An 18,840-nucleotide genomic window follows, 5' to 3' on the forward strand; every position below is an offset into this window, starting at 1 on the left:
CCTTTTAAAAAAATTAGACCCCGGTTTTTTTTAATCCGAACCGGTTCATTAAAACCGGTATGCGACGGTTTGTTTGATCATCTTCCACTCACTAAAAGCAAGCTCATCATCCAGTAGAGCACAGATGCTTCGATGGTAACGCTGTCGTTTCCATCTCCCTCGCTCTCTTTCGTAGAGAGCGGGACATGTAGTAAATCAACTCACGTTTCTCGGGTTCTGTTCTCTGGTCCGGATGAGGTTCACGGAGAATCGTCTGAACCATCCAAGATACTAAGAGATGTTCATATAGTAAGACTTTCTCTTCTTCTTCTTTTTTTTTTTTGACGAAAAGGAACGATTTTTATGTGATATAATGGGATTGTTGTGGGTTTAGTCAGAGAGGTTGATGGAGGATTTCACTGAGCTAGCGAGAGAGAACACTGAGAAGGACCTCGAGACTTGTGGAACTCTCGCTGCCTTCCTCGTAAGATTAGTCTCTCAATCTTGATGATATGATGTTTTTGATAAGTTTATTAAAGTCTTATTTTAATTGCATGATTAAATGATTTAAGGAAAGAGGAGTTTTTTATGTGACCACTCTGATAATACCTAAGCAAGAATCAACTGCGAACTCTGTGAGTATCTTTCTCGATCATTTCGTGGTGGTGTTAGACGTGACGATGGTTGCTTAACTTATAGTACTAATAAAAATGGGCAGTGTCAAGCCATGAATGAAGTGGATGTGTTTTCTATACAAAACGAAAGAGAGCTTTATCCTGTTGGGTGGATTCATGTACTTATCTCTGCTCCCTCCTCAATGTTTTGATTTGTCTTGGCTTTGCTATAATGAGTGTATGCGTGCTTTACAGACTCATCCTTCTCAGGGCTGTTTCATGTCATCAGTCGATCTGCATACCCATTACTCGTATCAGGTTGTTATGTGTTGTTTCTTTTATGGGTTTGAGACAATTCAGTTCTCAGTTTCTATCACGTCCTTTTCAGGTAATGGTGCCAGAGGCTTTTGCAATTGTCGTGGCTCCAACAGATAGCTCTAGGTATGTGTTTCCAAATCCATCTTAACTTCATTACCGTGGAGTCAATTATGAACTCTCATACTGATTCTGTTGCAGGAGTTATGGGATATTTAAGCTAACGGACCCTGGAGGAATGGAGATACTGAGAGGCTGCTCGGAGACAGGATTCCACCCACACAAAGAACCGGAAGATGGAAACCCGGTTTATGAGCAATGCTCAAACGTCTACAAGAACTCCAACCTTAGGTTCGAGATTTTCGATCTGCGCTGAGGTAAGCAACAACCCTTCAGTGGCAGGCAATATCAGTGAAAAAAAGGATCAAGCTTGATCCACTGTGAGAGCTAAAAAGATATCAAATAAATAACCATAAACTTAACCGGAACTGTATATTTTTTTTAATCAAAAAAGTCTGTCTTTATTGAGGTTATATGAACACAAAGTCATCTTGTAATAAGCTAAGAAAATGTTAATAATTTTTTATTGTATAAATGGTTGTATCTTTGCTCTTTCAATTAAAGTCATCTTGTAATTTTTAAGATCCGATCATTTTTTGAAAGTATTAAAGCTATCAAGCTTGCAAGTAAATGGGTATAGAGGATGAGTTTATCAAAGTGAAAGAAACAAAAAAAAAAAAAAAGTTGAACCTTTCTCTATTGTTAAGTGTAGCTATCAAAAAAAAACCATACAGTAGTCCTTTTTTCTTCTTTTTGTTTGCTTTCAGAGAAGAAAACCTTTATGGCCGTTTTTTTTAGCACATGGTAAGTATCTCCGTACAGTCAGAGTAGAGACCCTCTTTCTCTCTCTGTCTACGGATGTCAGTTGTATACGTCATGGATTGGTACAGACGACGATTCAACTCATCTTCTTTTGTCTCTCTCTCTGGGGTTTTAATTCAAAAAGCGAAGTTGGTTAATACTTTTGTCCTGTACGATCGTATATTCGTGTTCTGATTTGTTTTGACAGAGTACCTTATGTGTATATGCCAAACACCTCCCTCTCTCTCTCTCCTTGTCCCAGTTTATAAGTAAGTAAGAACAAAAGAGATCACAAAAGTTGCAGGCTTTTTGTTTGGCTTTCCTTTGTTTTTCTTTGAGTTAGAGAGATGATGATGAGAGGTGGTGAAAGAGTGAAGGAGTTTCTTCGACCTTTTGTTGATTCTAGAGAGTGGGACTTTTGCGTTATCTGGAAACTCGGCGATGATCCTTCTCGGTACCTCACTCTTGCACTCTGGGTGTTCGTTGTTGTTGTTCATGTTGAATCTGTACATGTTTTGTTTTGTTTCAGTAACAAACTTCAATTTTGATGCATACTAATGGGTCTTGGTGTTTTAATTTCTGTTTTATTAGTCTTTTGCCTCATCTTGCCTTTGAGATTCTATGGTGATTTGTGTGTTTTAAAGTTTGACAGTACTATTAAGTTTTTATTGCTCGTGTTTTGTCTTAAAATTTCTATACTACATGTCTTCTTTGTCTAAATTGTCTTCTCCTGGTTAGGCCTACTGTGGTTTCTGATTATTCCGTTTATAATCAGCAGGTTTATTGAATGGGTGGGATGCTGCTGCAGTGGTAGTTATATTGATAAGAACATTAAGCATGAACATGTGGAAGAAGAAGAGACGCAAAAGATGAGCTCTATTTGCAGAGATGAAGACAACAAGCATCACATCAGAACCTTAGCTTGTGAAGCTCTCTCTCGTTTTCCTCTCTTCATGCCTCTCTATCCCGGGTATTTGTTATGTTTCATCCTTACAAACCTCGAGACATTTTTTATAAGCTTTAAAATGGCATGAAGCTCCTTCAAATTTTACAGGATTCATGGAGAAGTAGTCATGTCAAAATCTCCCAAATGGTTGGTTAATTCAGGTCCTGGATCTAAACAGGTTAAAAGACTCTTTTTTTTACTTGTTTATATCTTTTATTAAAACTATTGGATTTGATCATAAGAACAATCTGATCTCAGTGTCTTTCTTTTTTTTTGGCAGGATATATTTAGCACAAGGGTTCTTGTCCCTGTGCGTGATGGTCTAGTTGAGCTTTTCTCCTTCATAATGGTAAAAAAAAGAAAAGAATATGTTAGCATTTTAGCATAAAGGTTCAGTCACATTGTTTGGTGGTAACTTCATTCATACAATGTGTCCTCTCTTCTTTTGGTTCTGTTGCAGAAACCGGTGGATGAAAGCCTGGTTGATTTGATCATATCACATTGCAACACCTTCTTTGAACCATACCCTGAGCAAACACTCCCATTCAGGATCATTTCTAAAGAAGAGGAATCTATGTTAATGCACAAGGAAGAGGATGTCGTGATGCAAAACACCATGGACGATAAGAAGGTGGCAAAGGAAAACTTCAAATCTAAGAATCTTCATTCAGAGAGAAAACGAAGAGAGAGGATTAATCAGAGAATCTATGCTTTAAGAGCCGTTGTCCCTAACGTTACAAAGGTTCTTCCTGAAAATTCATTTCAGGTTTTTTGATATATAACTCTTTCTTGTGATCACTCTCCCTTTTTGATTGGTTATCCATTTCTTTATGTTATTCAGATGAACAAAAATGGAACTCTTAGTGATGCGGTTGATTACATCAATCAGCTTCTAGTAGAGAAGCAGAAACTTGAAGATGAGCTGAGAGGATTCAACGAGATAGAAAGCAGAAGAATCGCTGCAGAGGAAGAATCTGCAATAGCTAATCCACATACTGAAAAAGTTGCATCTAGACTCAACAAGATAGTTAACAACGAGGTATAAAGAGTATTGAGGCTTAAGATCATGATTATTTATCCCATGTAACGCCTTTGATTTCTTGTCTCTCTTTCAGGTGAGTCTTGAAGTGTACGAGACTGGTGAGCGAGGTTTCTTGATCCGGGTTGCGCAGGAGCATAATAAACAGGATGGATTCAAAAGGTTGATAGAAGCAGTAGACTCTTGTGGACTTGAGATTATAGACGTCAATTTCACTAGACTCGATCTCAGAGTCATGACCGTTCTCAATGTCAAGGTAACTTAATTACATCTCATTTCCCCTAACTTAAGTCGCAAGATATTGTTTGCATCTGATCAAAGTTTGTATTTTTTTTATAGGCGAGCAAAGACGGAACTACACCTGAAAATCTGAGAGATTTGCTGCTCAAGATGATGATGAGAACTTCAGAAAACCCAAATGTAGAGTCCTTAAGACAATGTACATAAGCAACCAAACAAAAAAGGTCAAATGTTTTGTTTGCTTGAGCCACAAGTTACAGCTGAGATCTGATTCTCACAAGCTTTTTTTGGTGTTAACTTACATGTTTGAAACTATAAACTCGATCTTAGTGTTGGATTTTGAGTTCTTTAAATTAAGACATCCACAAAATTTCTAATGAGTCCGTCCCAAAAGAACCAAACAACACAGCTTAGGTTACAACATTCCAGCTAAATTGATTTAGTTGTTTGTTTGGTGACTTGTGTTGAAGCCTCGGCTCTCAAGTTCACGGCTCGTGAAGTCTTGGCTTGTGTAGTAGCCGTTACTAGTACCGAGATCAGATGAATCTTCAGACGCTCTTCTGAACATACGAATCTCATTACTGTATTGACCAGAGTTGTAGACCGTACTTTGACCCACTTTGACTCCGTTTGACAGATCCGACAAGTTGTCTCTTGTGTCCAGAGCTCTTACAACCTGTTTTTTTTTGTAAAAGTGAGAGCGTCACTCTCTGCATCACTTTTCTTTTAAAACTAGTATAACATATTTATTAGGACTACATGATAATCAGTTCTGACCTGAACCATACGAGGTCGTTTTAAAGCTGAGTGCCTAACACAAGAGGCTGCCGTCTCGATCATCCTATAAACTTCTTCTTCGATGTAATGCTTTTCCAGCCGTGGATCCACTACTTCGCTGATGTCACCTTTTTCAATGGCCTCGATTAGCCGCGGACGTGCCTGACCAAGCCAAACGAACCCCTCATATTTCGTTATTTCCATTTTTAAAATCCAAATTTATCAAATCAAGACATGAAAAGTACCCATTCAACGAGACTTTCTTCACCCAAAGGTTGAGAGGTGTCAACAGGTTTGCGGCCGGTGATGAGTTCGAGTAGCACAACTCCAAATGAAAACACGTCTGATCTGTCCGTTAATTTCCCGCTTGATGCATATTCTGGCGCTAAATACCTGCATGCATCCATGCAACGTAACGTCGTCTTTCATTAAAACTTATCTTGTACACGATGATTATAATATTTTTGTTGTGAATTGAAACTGTACCCAAATGTCCCCATGACACGTGTCGATATGTGGGACTGTGCAGTATCGTTCAGTCTGGCGAGTCCAAAATCTGCAACCTGTACGTAACTAATCAAATGCTTGGTCGAAAATCATAATCATGTAATACGAATACTGCATCATTATCAAAAACAACAAAATAAAATTAAATGAGATATTGACTTTGCCTGAGCTTCGAATTCATCATCCAGCAGAATGTTTGACGATTTAATGTCCCTATGGATAATCTTCGGGTGACCTATTAAATTGATACAAAGTTAAATCAGGGTAAACATTTAAATCAAATTAATCTTTTAAATTTTTACCAAAAAAAAAAGAATTCACACTACGAAGAAAATAAATTGGAAAATGTAATGGAGAGTACTTACAATCTTCATGTAGATAAGCAAGTCCTTTGGCTGCGCCTATTGCAATTTTGACTCTTCTAGTCCATTCCAAAACCGGTAAGTCTTTGCCTGACAACAATATAAAGAAGGTTGTACTTAGGCAATACAAAACTAAATACCAACACAAATCTGATCTTAATTCAATAAAATATAGAGCTAATTAAACAAAGAGATTTTGCAAAGTACCATGTAAATGGTAGTCCAGGGTATTGTTGGGGACAAACTCATATATAAGGAACCTATGTTGCTCACAGATGCAATAACCCACAAGAGACACCAAGTGCCTATGATGCACTCTGCTTATGATCTCCACTTCAGCTTTGAACTCTCTATATCCTTCTGCGCTGATCGACTTTAGCTGTTTAATAGCGATTGGCTTTCCCTCGCTAAGAATACCCTTGAAGACGCACCCGAACCCACCTTCTCCTATGACAAATCTCTTGGAAAATCCTTCTGTTATCTCGCTTAGCTCCTCAAAGGTGAAAGGGATCTTTGAAGTCCCTATTACTGCAGAGTCAGGGGTTCCTCGACCTGGTTTTGGATTCCCTAAACTGTTGTTTGTATCCGGTAATGAGTTCTGCGCCGAGGCGGGCCCGTTTCCAGGGTTTTGCCTGTAGTGAATGAGTCCCTCTGCGCCAAAACCAAAGTTAGGATCAAGAACAAAAGTCACAATGAAAAACATGAATCAACATTCAAGAATCAAATAAAAACAAGAATAAGAATTCAAGAATAAAAAAAAAAGAATTCACGAATCAAGAACATGGAGCTAAGGATCAAGAACAATACTAGGAGGCAGATAAATATCAGAACAGAAAAACAAGAATCTAGAACATAAAAGAAGACAAGAATCAAAAACCACACCAAAAGTAAATTTACACATGTTTTGGTCTTGTTACCTGTATGAACAGAGACATTAGCCGGTGGCAAATACTGCTGGTTAGACCGAGGGGAAGAAGATTTCTTTTGTTTCCTCCTAAAGAAGAAGATGACAGCAATGATTATAATGACCAAGACACCTGCGACCCCAATGCCGATCAATGCCTTCTCAGTGAAGTTAGGTTCATTGTTTTGTTGTCCATTACCACCATTATGTCTATTAGAACCTCCAGAGTTGTCATCGGAGCCGGAGAGGGAAGGAGGAGACGGGACAGAAGAGGACGAGGGCACATGATTTGATCCTTCCGCGGGAGGTGAGTCCAGAGGTTGTGAAGGGTTTCTTGGGAGATTAGGGTTTAGCGAGATAACCGGAGGAGATGGAGATGAAAATGGAGGAGAGCCTTGGCTACCTGACGGCGGTGATAAAGGGTTTAAAGGCGGAGATGGAGGAGAAGTAGGGTTGTTGGGTTGTTCTTGGCCGTTATCATTAGGTTTGGCCTCTGGTTGCTGAGTAACTAAGGTTGGAGGAGGAAGAGCAGGAAGAGGAAGTTGAGGCTTTGGAGAAGGAATCACCACAGGAGAATCTCCGGAAGGGGTGGATTGAGGCGGAGTTTGAGGCTGAGGAGGTGACGGAGGTGGAGTTATAGAGGGTGGAGGTGAAGAAGGAGGCTTTGGAGGCGGAGTTGTAATAGGAGGTTGATTTGATGGTGGTGGAGAAACCGTTACCGGTGGAGGAGATGATTGTGAGCCGCCGCCACCACTGTTTGGGGATGGTGGAGAAGGAGGTGAGGTCGCTGGAGGCTGTGTCGTCTGTGAACCGCCGAGGATTTTCTGATCAGTGAATCCTGGGAGGTTTGGTTGATGTGAAGTAACAAACGGAGCTATCTTCTTTCCGATAAAATCTGCTTGTTCCTGGACCTTGTCCATTTGTTTTATTCACCTTTGCTTGTTCTCTTTCTTTCTTTTACATGTTAGCATTTGCTCTTAAAGAGGTTCCGTAGAGAACAAGAAAGGATCTTCTGTTTACTCTGAGATCCAATCTAATTCGGCTAAAATCCCACAGAAATACCAGAATTTATTTTCAGATACAATGTGCTCATGAAAACAACAAGATTGGTGGAAACTAGCGAAAAGAGAGATGAAAAAAAAAAAACCAAGCCTAAAGGGTTTCTTGTGACTCAAGGATGATAGGAAGAGAGTTTCTATCAAATTGATTCAGGTTTTTGTTAGTTGATGATGTTTTTCTTCCTTGAGGTTTTTTTCTCTGTCGTGTTCTTTTTAGGTGTAAAAATAGAAAGTCTCCTAAATCTCGACGAATTGAATTCTAAAAATGACTGAGAAAATAGGCTAAAAATTTACTTTATTGTTATTTTTACAGTAAATCATTGTAGGAAAGAAAAGTACCAATATCTGGAAGATTCACCCTCCAGCTTCATTGTCGGGTTGCCGCGTAAATTATTCTTTCTTAAAGTATTATTTTAAGCTCTTTCCGTGAATTCTTGCAACATATAGTTCACAAAATGGGGTTACAACATTGATCTGATAATGGTGGAAGTTTATTAACTGGTAAAGTGAAACGTCCATGCATATAAACTTCAGATTATTTGAGTACTATAGGTTTGAATTTCAAATTAGTATTAATGAGTGATATAGTTTTGAATCGTTGTTGTGTCAGTCAAGGATGGAGGAGATCACTCCATGCTTTTTACCGTTGTCTCTAGCTAATGTGTTGTTTTCTATATTATGTTTGTGTGGTTCAAATACTTTAACTTGCATTCCCTATTAAACACACAATGTTGGTAAACAGTAACTAGCAGGACCAGCTAAGGCTTCTGATTAAATAGCACAGTATACAAATATTCATATTGCTAAAGATTTTGTCTTTTCACATCCATTTTACAACCACAGATAATATACTTTATCTTTCTATCCAACCTCAGGACCATTGCAGAATATTTTCTGCAACTCTGCCTGGTCTCAATATGGTTTATCACCACTTGATTCTGATCAATAAAGTGAGACATTTAAGTAGCAATAAAAGTATAGAAAAAGACATCAATTTAAAACTAAACTATAATTCGTATGAAGCAGTGGTACTAGATTACTAGTAGTAGTAGGCTTTTAGACAAGATATACATTCATCTACATGTTTCACACTAGTTCCAAGACCCATCAACATACATCGTGATCAGACTGAACTCTGTTTCTTGCAGGCTTCCCAATCTGTAAACAATCAATAGGAGGAAGAGTAGGAGTATTGAGCTCACCAAATGTCTGCCAGCAAAACGGATCAGACATATGATACTTTTCTTGAACCGGCTTAAGCTCTATTGCAGATAACTGCACATCCACGCAAGGGAAGTTATCGCTGCATGCGAAATGAACCGGTTTCACGGTATAAGTGCCTTTGATCCTCTCGTAAGTCACTCCTTCCACTGCAACTGCTGATGTCTGGTTCTTGCATTTGCTATGGTCACAGTAGAATTGGTCTATCACTATAGGAAGCTGGACCTCATTGAGTTGAATGTTTGAGAAGAGTATCCCTTTCACTGATCCTACTCCTCCTTGCCATGTCTTGATCCTGACGCCTGTCATCGTGTTGTGCATCGCCACATCTCTCACTGTTATGTTCGAGACACACGCTTTTGTGCTGTCTTTGCCGAGACTACCTATGCTGATACCGTGACCTGGTCCACAGTTCACGTTGTGTACGAATACATTCGAGCAACCTGTTTGGATGGAGATACAATCATCTCCTGCACACACACACACACACGTAGATACACCATTAGTCTTTTTTTTTTTTTTTTTTTTTTTTTTTGTCAAATATACACCATTAGTCTAACATTCATATTATTCAAGAATTCAAGACTCAAGAAATTATGATTCAAGAATTCAAGATTCATACCACAAGCGAGTGTTGTGCTGTGAATGAGGACATCTCTGGAGTTCTGAAGGTGAATCCCATCGGTGTTTGGACTGTCACCAGGTGAAGAAACGGACATGTCATGTACCTCAACGTCGATGCAGTTATCGAATTTGAGGTGACACTGAGGACTGTTTTGGATAGTTATACCAGACACTTCCACCCCAATACTCCCATAGAATCGCAGTGCCTATATAAACCAGAAACACAAGTTAGTATAAAAATCAATGCTTAAAGTTTTCATAGTGCCAAACTCTTTTGTTTCTTTCTTTCTCACCGTTGGTTTAATGCTTGGCATTTTCCAATCAAGCTCACTTCTTTCCTGTTCAAATGTGAAATAAAAAGGGTTTGATCTTGGATGAATATTCTACAAATGACACACTACTGAAGCAAGGCCTGAGCTGGACACAGTCTAATGAAATATTGGCCTTGGCACTCAAATTTTTTTAATGTTATATAGACATAAGCCTTCAAATTATGAAGAAAAAAAAATTAAATTTTTTTTTGTATATGAACATACTGGCATTGGTGGGTTTTGGTGAACAGAATTGTTCAAGGGAACGATGAGCTTAGTTTCACCATCAATGAAAGGGTAATCTTGTTGCCACCAACCAGAGCCTCTTCCATCAATCACACCTTTACCTTGTACTTTAATTCCTTTCAGCTTTGTGAATTCAAGCCACCACATTAACCCTTTTCCCCATGATTTTGAATCCGTTGGAGCTATAATAGTACCATCAAGCTGCAACCACACACTAAAACGTTTTAGATATTTTAAACCAGAGTGATACAATTATTGTATTTAAAAGATCAACTCTCACCTGGAACACAATGTTAGCTTGACAATAAGGACCAGAGAATGAGATTGGACCTACAAGAAAAGTGTATTCAGGCGGTACAGTCATCATGGATGCCTCTACTTTGCAAGCCGCTGCCCAAGCCGCTTCAAACGCCTGCAAACATTATGAAACGCTTTTAATTTACCCTAATCACCAGTATAATAATGGTGATTAACGCTTGTGATTTGTGGTCCCATCTGTAATCTGTTATTTCTGTTGTCACTTTATATTCGTTTGTCTTTTTCTTTTGGGGCAATTTAACATTTAAGATACAAAAAATTATTAAGAAGTTTTAAAGTAACTTTACAGACAGAGAAACCTTTTTCTTAGCTCTGTCTCGTGTTCTGTTTCAATGATATCCCAACTGTAATTAAACTTTCTAAAATTCTCATGAAAACGAAATTTAAAATGCTCTAATTAAATCAAATACTAGCACTAGGGTTGAAAACTGTACGGATAATAATTTAATGAGCTATTTTATTAAATTTAGTTTATTTTTACCTTAGTGTCATCACATTTGCCATCACCCTTTGCTCCAAAATTCATCACGTTGAAGACCTGAGATCCCTTTAGCGGCGGAAGAGACGGTGGTTGTACTTTTGGTGGTGGTGAGATCACCGGAGAGTTGTTGTCGTCAGCTTTTGGCGGCGTTTTCTGCTTTGGCTTCGGTTTAGGTTTAGACTTCTGGTGATGATTGTTGTTGTTATTGTGAGAGTTGTGATGACTGTTCCCATGGCTTTTCGGTTTCTTGCTTGACAAGGAATCAGACAAGTCAGAGGAGCTTCGGTGGTTATGTCTCCAATGTCTTCCTCTTCTAGCAATGCAGGTCTCTAGGGTTACAGACCAGACCAAAACCGCCATTAACATCACCATCGTGATGCTTCTTAGCCTTAGACCTTTTCTCATCATCATGTTTTTGTGGGTTTGTTTCTATGTCTAAACAAGAGTGTTTGGTGGTGGGTGAGAGTACGAGACTTAAAGAAAGAGAACGTTTTTGAGGGGAGTTAAATAAGGAAGCAATCCAAGAATGTGGAGACTAGAGAGGCTCACGGGTTTTCAAAACGGAATTTTTATATTTAAGCTACTAAACCAAAATTAATCAATAGTGTCCTTTATTTTCTATATTGTGAGTGACAAACTTATTTTTAAAAACTACTAAATAAACGAACAAGTCTAAGCTTACTACCTATATGTGATAATAAGACCATAAAGTTCGATTTAATTGGATTTTTGTAAAATAAATGATGATATTAACAGTGATGTAAAGTATTACTCGTGAATTTTTTGGAAGTTTTTTTTGTGTGAATTTTTTGGAAGTTGTGAGTCGAAATATGCCAAAAGCTAGTATAACTAAAACCGCCACGTAGAGATAACTGGTTGGTCAAAAGCTCATCTAATTTGGTTGCGTACATGGATGGCCAAGACTTTACATAATCACATATATACAAGCACATGTCTGTGGACAACATAAAGTATGGATACTTAAAATGTGGTGTCTATTCAGTTTTAGGATCTTGCTTAATCTTTTTATATATACCATTTGATCGATACAAGCATTGAAGGCTTGAAGCATGTGTGTATGTAACGTAGGCATGTGTCGGATCTGTCGTATTAACACGATAATGTTGTCATATGATTTCACATATACTGTGGTCTCCAAATTTGAGAGGCCATTTAGAAAAATAACTATTTAAAATATACATAGGAATGTGATTTGTAATATATTTCAATCATTATCAAGAACACCATGCTAGAGAGTTGAGACTATGGCCAAGAACATAGAAATTCTTGAAAAACAGATTTAAAATCCAGTTAAATAATGATATATTAGAAAATCTGAAATCTAGTAAAAGAAATTGTTAATAAATTAAACTAAATGCAATGAATATTGAATAAGGATTCCAAGTGGGTAGTCAAAAACGTTACCAAAACAAAGTGGATAGTAAAAATCTAAAAACTAAATTCATAAGAAAGAAAAAGGGAAGAATTAAAAGTAGAGAATTTTCTTTTGATAAAAAAAAGTAGAGAATTTTCTGTCTAGTTTGTAATAATGAGTTAATTTATAAAACATATATATATTTACATGTATATATGAATATATAAAACGAAAGAGACTCGTGAGTGGGTCTCTATATTGTCAATGGGACACTGATTATAACATCTCTTTTAGTACTCACATGCACCAACTTCACGGGCATTGCTTTTGTATTCACAAATCCGCCAGTTATTAGTTTCTAGTTTTTCTTACCTTTTTTTTAACACATCTACATTAAATTCACTTATTATTCAAGAAAAAGGTGCTCTAAAACGAATGGTAGACTGTACTGGTTATAAAAAGTTTGGAATTAAGATAGTGCTCTAAATATGGGGGAAGAACAATTTGTTTCTTCTTATTTGAAAATCAATTATTTACTTATATATTTGTTGTTAACAAATATTTAATTTTAAAATAAATTAGTTACTATTCACTACCTTTATTTTTTATTACCTTAATTATGATGATCGGTACAGTGATTGAACTATTTTCTGAATGTTTTCAAAAATTTAATCATATTTTGTCTTAGACGGCTTTAGGACATTAATTGTTGATAAAAATGATTAGAACCAATTGTAAAAAAAATTAAAGAACATAATTAATATATATACATGCAATTGTGCAGTCATGTACGGATAAGCATAAACCGTCTTTGGGATTCAGAAAAATCTTTGTGCGCTCATAGTTTTACACAAGTTCTTCTCCTTCAAAAAATTAAAATTGAGGAATATATACAAAAGAAGGCTCACTTCAACTGTTGTAAGCTGGAAAAATGGAAGTTGTTTTGTCCTAAAGGAATAGAACAAAAATGAACAAGGGACTATTGTTTATTTCCATTATGGTTTTCTGAGTTATGATTAAAGGCTAATGGTTAAATACTGATTACTATCTGCAAATAGTTAAGTATCATGTGATGAACACACATATATGTGATTCGACAGTCCTCTTCTTGAAAGCCAAAAAGCTGTTGGCTATCTAATATTTCTGATTCTTCGATATTCAAATAAACAACAAGAAAATGAGATTTTTGTGTCGAGAATATCAATCACATTTTTGATATGCCCTATCGGCTGATCTCCAGATCAGCCGCCCCATGAAAAATACACTTAGTGTTACAGAATATCATCACACGAAGAAGAGATGAAACGTTACTCTTGATGGTTAATAAACAAATAGTCGGACAACTTTCCTTTTTTTTGCCAAAATTCGGATAACTTTCAGTATACTATTTTTTTAGCGTAAATTACAATGGCTAAGGAATTTTCTTAAGTTTTAATCATAATCCTTTAACATTGTTATGGATTATTTTCTGTAAACATTGGTGATATTACGTGTATACGCACACCAAATAACCTAATGTGCACACTACCACAATCGAATGGTATGTCGATGTAGCACTTTAGGATCGAATCCACAGAGACCAACTATTACACTTTATCTTTATGGGATCAATATCAAGCTAAAACAATATGGGGGTTTTAAAGTTGATTTCGTAACAAGCAAGTAAAAAGAGTAATTAAAGATTTCAGATGATTAAAATGCTAGCCTAGGGTGGTTTGGTCGGGTGTTAAACATGTGTGAGCCAAACAATTATTCAAGTTCTATTAAAGACCAGTCTAGAACTCGGATCACTTAAGATAGATCAGCCCACTGTCGTGGTGCTTCACCTTTTGTCAATCGATTTCAGTACCTAAACTGTCGTTTGGACTGAGATGCGATGACAAACATTAAGATCAAGTCCGATCTGTTCACAAAACACCCTAATATCTACTTTCGCTGATTAGGGATGCAATGCTCATTCAAGTTATGTCTAGCAACCTATAACACTTTTGATGAATAGATTAAACCTAGAATCAGGCACTAAGTGGTTAACTTGATGCAAGCCTTAAGAACAACAATGAATGAAGACAATCGATTTATAACTTATTTATGTCAAGCTCACGGATCTAACACCCTAACACCCTAGACTAAGCAAGCTGACTACTCAGCCATGGAGCAAGAAAACACAGAGACAGAGACTGAATAAAACATGTGTAGATAAAATAGAATAAGGGTTCAAGGGGTTCTTCTCTATGGTGAGAGAGATGGAGCCTTCTCCCTTTACAAAGTATCAAATCACAAGTCTCCAACTCTAAGGTCTGGTTTCTTCTCCCAAAAACAGCGTAGAATGATAAAGAGAAACAGAAAATATGATATATCAAAGCCACAGGCGGCTGGGAGAGAAAATATGGATAATTAGGGCAAATCCCGTAATGATTGTAGTTTCCTAAAAAATCTCTGCCGCTGGAACACTCACTCGGAACAGTCATCAAGACTGTTCTACGTGAAAACCACCAAATTGCATTGTTTTCTGCCTCTTTTGTTCCAGCTGATCCATCTCCCATCAAATGCAACTCCAGACCTGTAATGACTCCAAAAGGACTAGGAAGACTCGATAAAGACTTGAAAACCAATTTAAAAGCATATATACAAGATGTATAAAACACCATATATCAATTCCCCCAGACTTAGATCCGTGTTTGTCCTCAAACAATGTCAAGTATCAAGAACAGAGAGAAAGGTTTGAAAGTGTGGGAACTCTCCTATTCTCAGCAACCATACTTTAACCACGAATCTCTGAACCATACAAGCAGTAAAACTAGGACAACACACCCTTACCGGAACCCCACTGACTGCTGTTCAAAAATCGGCTCCATACTCTTCATCTCAAACCTGAAAAAGCAACACTATCGAGACAGAACTCCCTACATTCATTTAAGAGTAGCGTGAGCTTCTCATCACAGGCATCATTCAGGGTAGACGGTCTAGGTGTGGAACAGGCTATTTAATGGTGGAGTTAAGAGTGTTTAGGGGCTACCATTTCATTGAAAAGAATGCAGGATATCACACAAAATGGCAAGAGAGGATAGATCCATTGATGTTCACAGCCTCTACTCGTTTTTGCTCTATCTGGTGCGACTGTTCTCATGACGGAACATGCAACTGATTGTTCTGCTTTCCACTTTCCTCTACACACTCTTCAATACTTGGTACCAACTTCTTGCTCGACCTTTCTAGTGGCTCCATGTTTCTTTTCTTTCTTCCCCTTCTCCATCACATTAATCTCTTTTTTTTTTTTTTTTTTTTTTTTGAATACTGATATGGTGATGTGACGAAGAAGGAGGTAATACATGATCGTTCTGAGTGCCACTGGTGGTTCTGATTTCGCGACCATTCTGGTTCTCCACCCCTGCTCTTGCGCAGTTCATTGGTTATAGAGTGGTTGCTCCCTTAATCTGCTTGTTCTCCTTTCTTACTGAATTTCTGTAGCAGTAACGAGTAGCAGACTGCGTTGATCCTTTCCTCTCCGACCTTTTTGCACATATCTGCACATATGACACTGAAAAACAAATGCATGAAGGTGGAATAAAGGCTAAAGTGCAGGGTGGAACTAGCTAAAGATGAGCTAGCCACTCAGGATCAGCAAGATGGATGAAAATGATAAGAAGTCCTGAGTGTGTTCTCGTTTCCCTGATCTAATGCCCATAACAAGAAGAATTTCAGTCAAGATTAGGTTCAAGTAAGGTGGAGTTATGTCTACCCAGTGTAACCTGATCGGCTGAGAACTTCTGGAGAATCAAGTGAGATATGTCAGGGTGTTCCAGGTCCACATGTGTGTCTTTCGCCACTGCTAAGGTCACTGAATAAGATAACTAAAGCACGAGGTGGTCAGTGATCAACACAGAATAAGGTCCAAATTCCCACCAAGTTTTGACTGACTCAATAAAAACTGACTCAAATTGACCCAAAAGAAAAACAAAAGAAAGAAACGAGTTAGTAAACGACGAAAACCCTCCCCCAGACTTACTTCACAACGTCCCTGGTGTGAAAATAAATCAGAGAAAAGGAGAAAACAAGAATAAATATATATATATTTTTTTTTGGGTCGAGATACTTACCTGAGTGGAGCAGGCGCTCCATGAAAATTCTGGGTGTGCTATCGTCAGATGATCGCCTGGAACAACCGTTCTTTTCAGGGGGTAGGTTGTTCCGTTTCTGCAACCCAGAATTTTTGAAGTATCTCGAATTTTTTTTTTTTTTTTGCTTTTTGACCTGAAACTCAATAAACTAAAACGAAAAATAAGTAAACAAAAAGAAAACCAAGTTATATTTACACTTACCAGTGGGTTGCCTCCCACCAAGCGCTTGGTTTAAGTCTCTAGCTTGACTTGGTGACTGGGATCAGTCGGGTTGAGCAGGAAGGCTTGTTCCAAAACAAGCTCCACAATTAGACATGTTCAGCTCCAGAACTCTGCTCAACAACCCTTTCACAGCAGCTTCCCCTTTCTCCTTCAGCTCATGTGTGAGAATGGCTCTGACTTTAGAGAACGGTTTGGAGGTCCCCTTGCACTTTACCTCATACTCAATGGAGTTCTCATCACACTTGAGAGGTATCAAAGTCATTGTAGGATCTCCCTTGATCCTTTTCTTCTGGACTTTCTGTTTCACCCTTGAATTCCCTCTGAATTTAGTAGGATCAGTGCTAGGATCTTCATCAGAGAACAGCCTGCTCTCACCCTTATCACCATGCTCCTTCTCTGGAACAACTTTCAGCTTTTCTACATCAAACACTGAGATGCGAGAGACGTGTGATGAGGAAGATCTGGTGGGTACAGCCTTGTAGAAAACTCTATTGTTGATGTTGGAGAAGCAGACTTTCTTGTTGGGCATATCGATGGTTGCTCCAACAGTAGCCATGAATGTCCTTCCAAATATCAAAGGCATCTCATGATCCTTATTCATCTCAACAACTTGAAACTCAGCAGGAACAATGCATTCCCCTACTTGAACATGAAGGCTGCGGATGGTTCCATATGGGACTGCTCTAGAAGAGTTTGCAAAGGTCAGGGTCAGCTGAGAATGCTCAACATCAGCAATACCCAAATTGTCTACAATAGCCTTTGAGACGAGATTCACACAAGAACCAGAGTCACACAGAGCATCCTTGAAGGTTGTTCCTGCGATGGAGCATGGGAAAACAAACTTTCCAGGATCATCAACCTTAGGCAATACCTTCAATGCTGGTGTAGACAGTGCTTTGATATAGAGGACCTTGATCTCCTCTTGAGTCTCTCTACAATGTTTAAAGAACTGGAGCAATGGACGAATCTGCAGAGCATCTTCAAATGCAAGTTCTTTAGGAAGCCTTCTCACCATCTTGTTAAAACCTATCAGCTGCTCTTCACTAATGGGGTCCATCAGTTGTCTAGGTGGAATTGGATAGGGTACTTTGGGAACATAGACTCGAGATAGTAGAGTCTCAGCAGGTTCGCTAGGAGCAGTCACTCCAGAGCTAGCAGACTGCTCTGCTCTCTCTTCTGTGCCTGGAGCAGTCTCAGCGAACGGCTGCTCTATTGCATTACAGTGCTCAGTCCTAGGATTTTTATCAGTTTTTCCAGGGAGTATTTCTTGTTGCCTCTTGACACTCTCAACTGTTTGAGCAAGCTGAACATCGATCTTTCTTATATGGATCGCAAGATTGTCATACTTGTTATTCAGCTCAGTGAACATGTTGCCCATCCTGGTGTCTATTTCCGTGGTTACCTGATTCAACGCCTTGGCCTGAACTTGCTGACCCTGCAACAGCTGTTGCATCATCATACCCAGACCCTTCAGCTCATCTGGTTGACTGTTCCCGTTAGCTGGAACAACTTGCTGATTGCTCTGCGATTGTCGCTTGTTCTGGTTCTGAATATGCTCAGCCGTAGCTTGCTCCATGCTGAAGACGTGCCCTTGGTTGTTTTTCAGTAGTTGATCAACCTTGGCAGTCAGCTCATCTATTTTCTGGGCGTCAGAACTGTTTCCTTTCTTGGAGTAATCACTCTCCTCTTTCTTATTAGCTGAGCTAGCAGCCATGTTCTCAATCAGCTTAAACGCTCCAGCAGTGGTTTGAGTCATGAAATCTCCATTGCTCGCAGAGTTTAGAGCACCTTGGTATTTCCAGTCCACTCCATCATAGAAAATGTCCAGGAGATAATCATCATCAAATCCATGGTGAGGACATTCTCTGCGATAGTCATTGAAGCGCTCCTATGCGTCGCAGAAAGGCTCATCAGTGAGCTGTTTGAAGGAGGTGATCTTGTTCCTCAATGCAGTTGTTCTCGCCTTAGAGTAGAAATGGCTGAGGAACGCTGATCGGACCTGTTCCCATGAAGTGAGAGAGTCGGTAGGGAGAGAGTTCAACCACCGTGCAGCTTTTCCATCAAGAGAGAATGGGAATAACATGCACGTGATGTAGTCTGGTGGAACACCATTCACGCGAGTGAAACTGCAGACTTTTTCGAAGCTCTCAATATGCTCCATTGGAATTTCTGTAGAGAGACCAGAGAACACCTTTCTCTGTACTAGACCGATCAAAGCAGGCTTGATCTCGAAGTCCTGCCTGGTGCAGAGTGGAGGAACAATGGCAGAGCGCGTAGTAGGGATGTTACGCGGAAGGTTTCTCTGTCCGATTGGAACAGTCT

The 18,840-nt window shown here is 38.7% G+C and overlaps 4 protein-coding genes and 1 non-coding gene across 6 annotated transcripts; 3 read left to right on the forward strand and 2 right to left on the reverse strand.

Moving 5' to 3' along the window:
• Nucleotides 1-60: 60 nt before the first annotated feature.
• On the forward strand, nucleotides 61-1,525 carry LOC103871842 (AMSH-like ubiquitin thioesterase 2). Its single transcript, XM_009150154.3, has 7 exons — nucleotides 61-288; nucleotides 374-463; nucleotides 552-614; nucleotides 698-772; nucleotides 849-911; nucleotides 982-1,034; nucleotides 1,110-1,525. Exons 1-7 carry the CDS (start codon nucleotides 133-135, stop codon nucleotides 1,282-1,284), a joined length of 675 nt encoding a protein of 224 aa, XP_009148402.1. The 5' UTR covers nucleotides 61-132; the 3' UTR covers nucleotides 1,285-1,525.
• Nucleotides 1,526-1,796: 271 nt separating this feature from the next.
• On the forward strand, nucleotides 1,797-4,371 carry LOC103871844 (transcription factor bHLH90). Of its 2 annotated transcripts, none has more exons than XM_009150155.3 (8): nucleotides 1,797-2,223; nucleotides 2,545-2,739; nucleotides 2,824-2,893; nucleotides 2,996-3,064; nucleotides 3,176-3,457; nucleotides 3,557-3,754; nucleotides 3,831-4,010; nucleotides 4,094-4,371. In XM_009150155.3, exons 1-8 carry the CDS (start codon nucleotides 2,117-2,119, stop codon nucleotides 4,199-4,201), a joined length of 1,209 nt encoding a protein of 402 aa, XP_009148403.1. In that variant the 5' UTR covers nucleotides 1,797-2,116; the 3' UTR covers nucleotides 4,202-4,371. The 2 variants fall into 2 exon arrangements, with proteins under 2 accessions (XP_009148403.1, XP_009148404.1); XM_009150156.3 differs by having other exon boundaries at nucleotides 2,548-2,739.
• Nucleotides 4,372-4,383: 12 nt separating this feature from the next.
• LOC103871845 (putative proline-rich receptor-like protein kinase PERK11) lies at nucleotides 4,384-8,256 on the reverse strand. Its single transcript, XM_009150157.3, has 8 exons — nucleotides 6,558-8,256; nucleotides 5,848-6,291; nucleotides 5,644-5,730; nucleotides 5,443-5,513; nucleotides 5,258-5,334; nucleotides 5,017-5,164; nucleotides 4,772-4,933; nucleotides 4,384-4,670 (listed from the first exon to the last, which is right to left on the reverse strand). The coding sequence occupies exons 1-8, from the start codon at nucleotides 7,462-7,464 to the stop codon at nucleotides 4,434-4,436; spliced, it is 2,133 nt and encodes a 710-aa protein (XP_009148405.1). The 5' UTR covers nucleotides 7,465-8,256; the 3' UTR covers nucleotides 4,384-4,433.
• A 332-nt stretch (nucleotides 8,257-8,588) lies between these two features.
• On the reverse strand, nucleotides 8,589-11,214 carry LOC103871846 (polygalacturonase At1g48100). Its single transcript, XM_009150159.3, has 6 exons — nucleotides 10,804-11,214; nucleotides 10,285-10,416; nucleotides 9,984-10,205; nucleotides 9,741-9,785; nucleotides 9,446-9,653; nucleotides 8,589-9,293 (listed from the first exon to the last, which is right to left on the reverse strand). The coding sequence occupies exons 1-6, from the start codon at nucleotides 11,212-11,214 to the stop codon at nucleotides 8,710-8,712; spliced, it is 1,602 nt and encodes a 533-aa protein (XP_009148407.1). The 3' UTR covers nucleotides 8,589-8,709.
• A 7,148-nt stretch (nucleotides 11,215-18,362) lies between these two features.
• Nucleotides 18,363-18,469, forward strand: LOC117126393. Its single transcript, XR_004448960.1, has one exon. It is a non-coding gene; the product is annotated as a small nucleolar RNA R71 (small nucleolar RNA).
• The last annotated feature ends 371 nt before the right edge of the window (nucleotides 18,470-18,840 follow it).

This window comes from Brassica rapa, chromosome A06, assembly GCF_000309985.2.
Source record: "Brassica rapa cultivar Chiifu-401-42 chromosome A06, CAAS_Brap_v3.01, whole genome shotgun sequence".
Classification (NCBI taxonomy): Eukaryota; Viridiplantae; Streptophyta; class Magnoliopsida; order Brassicales; family Brassicaceae; genus Brassica; species Brassica rapa.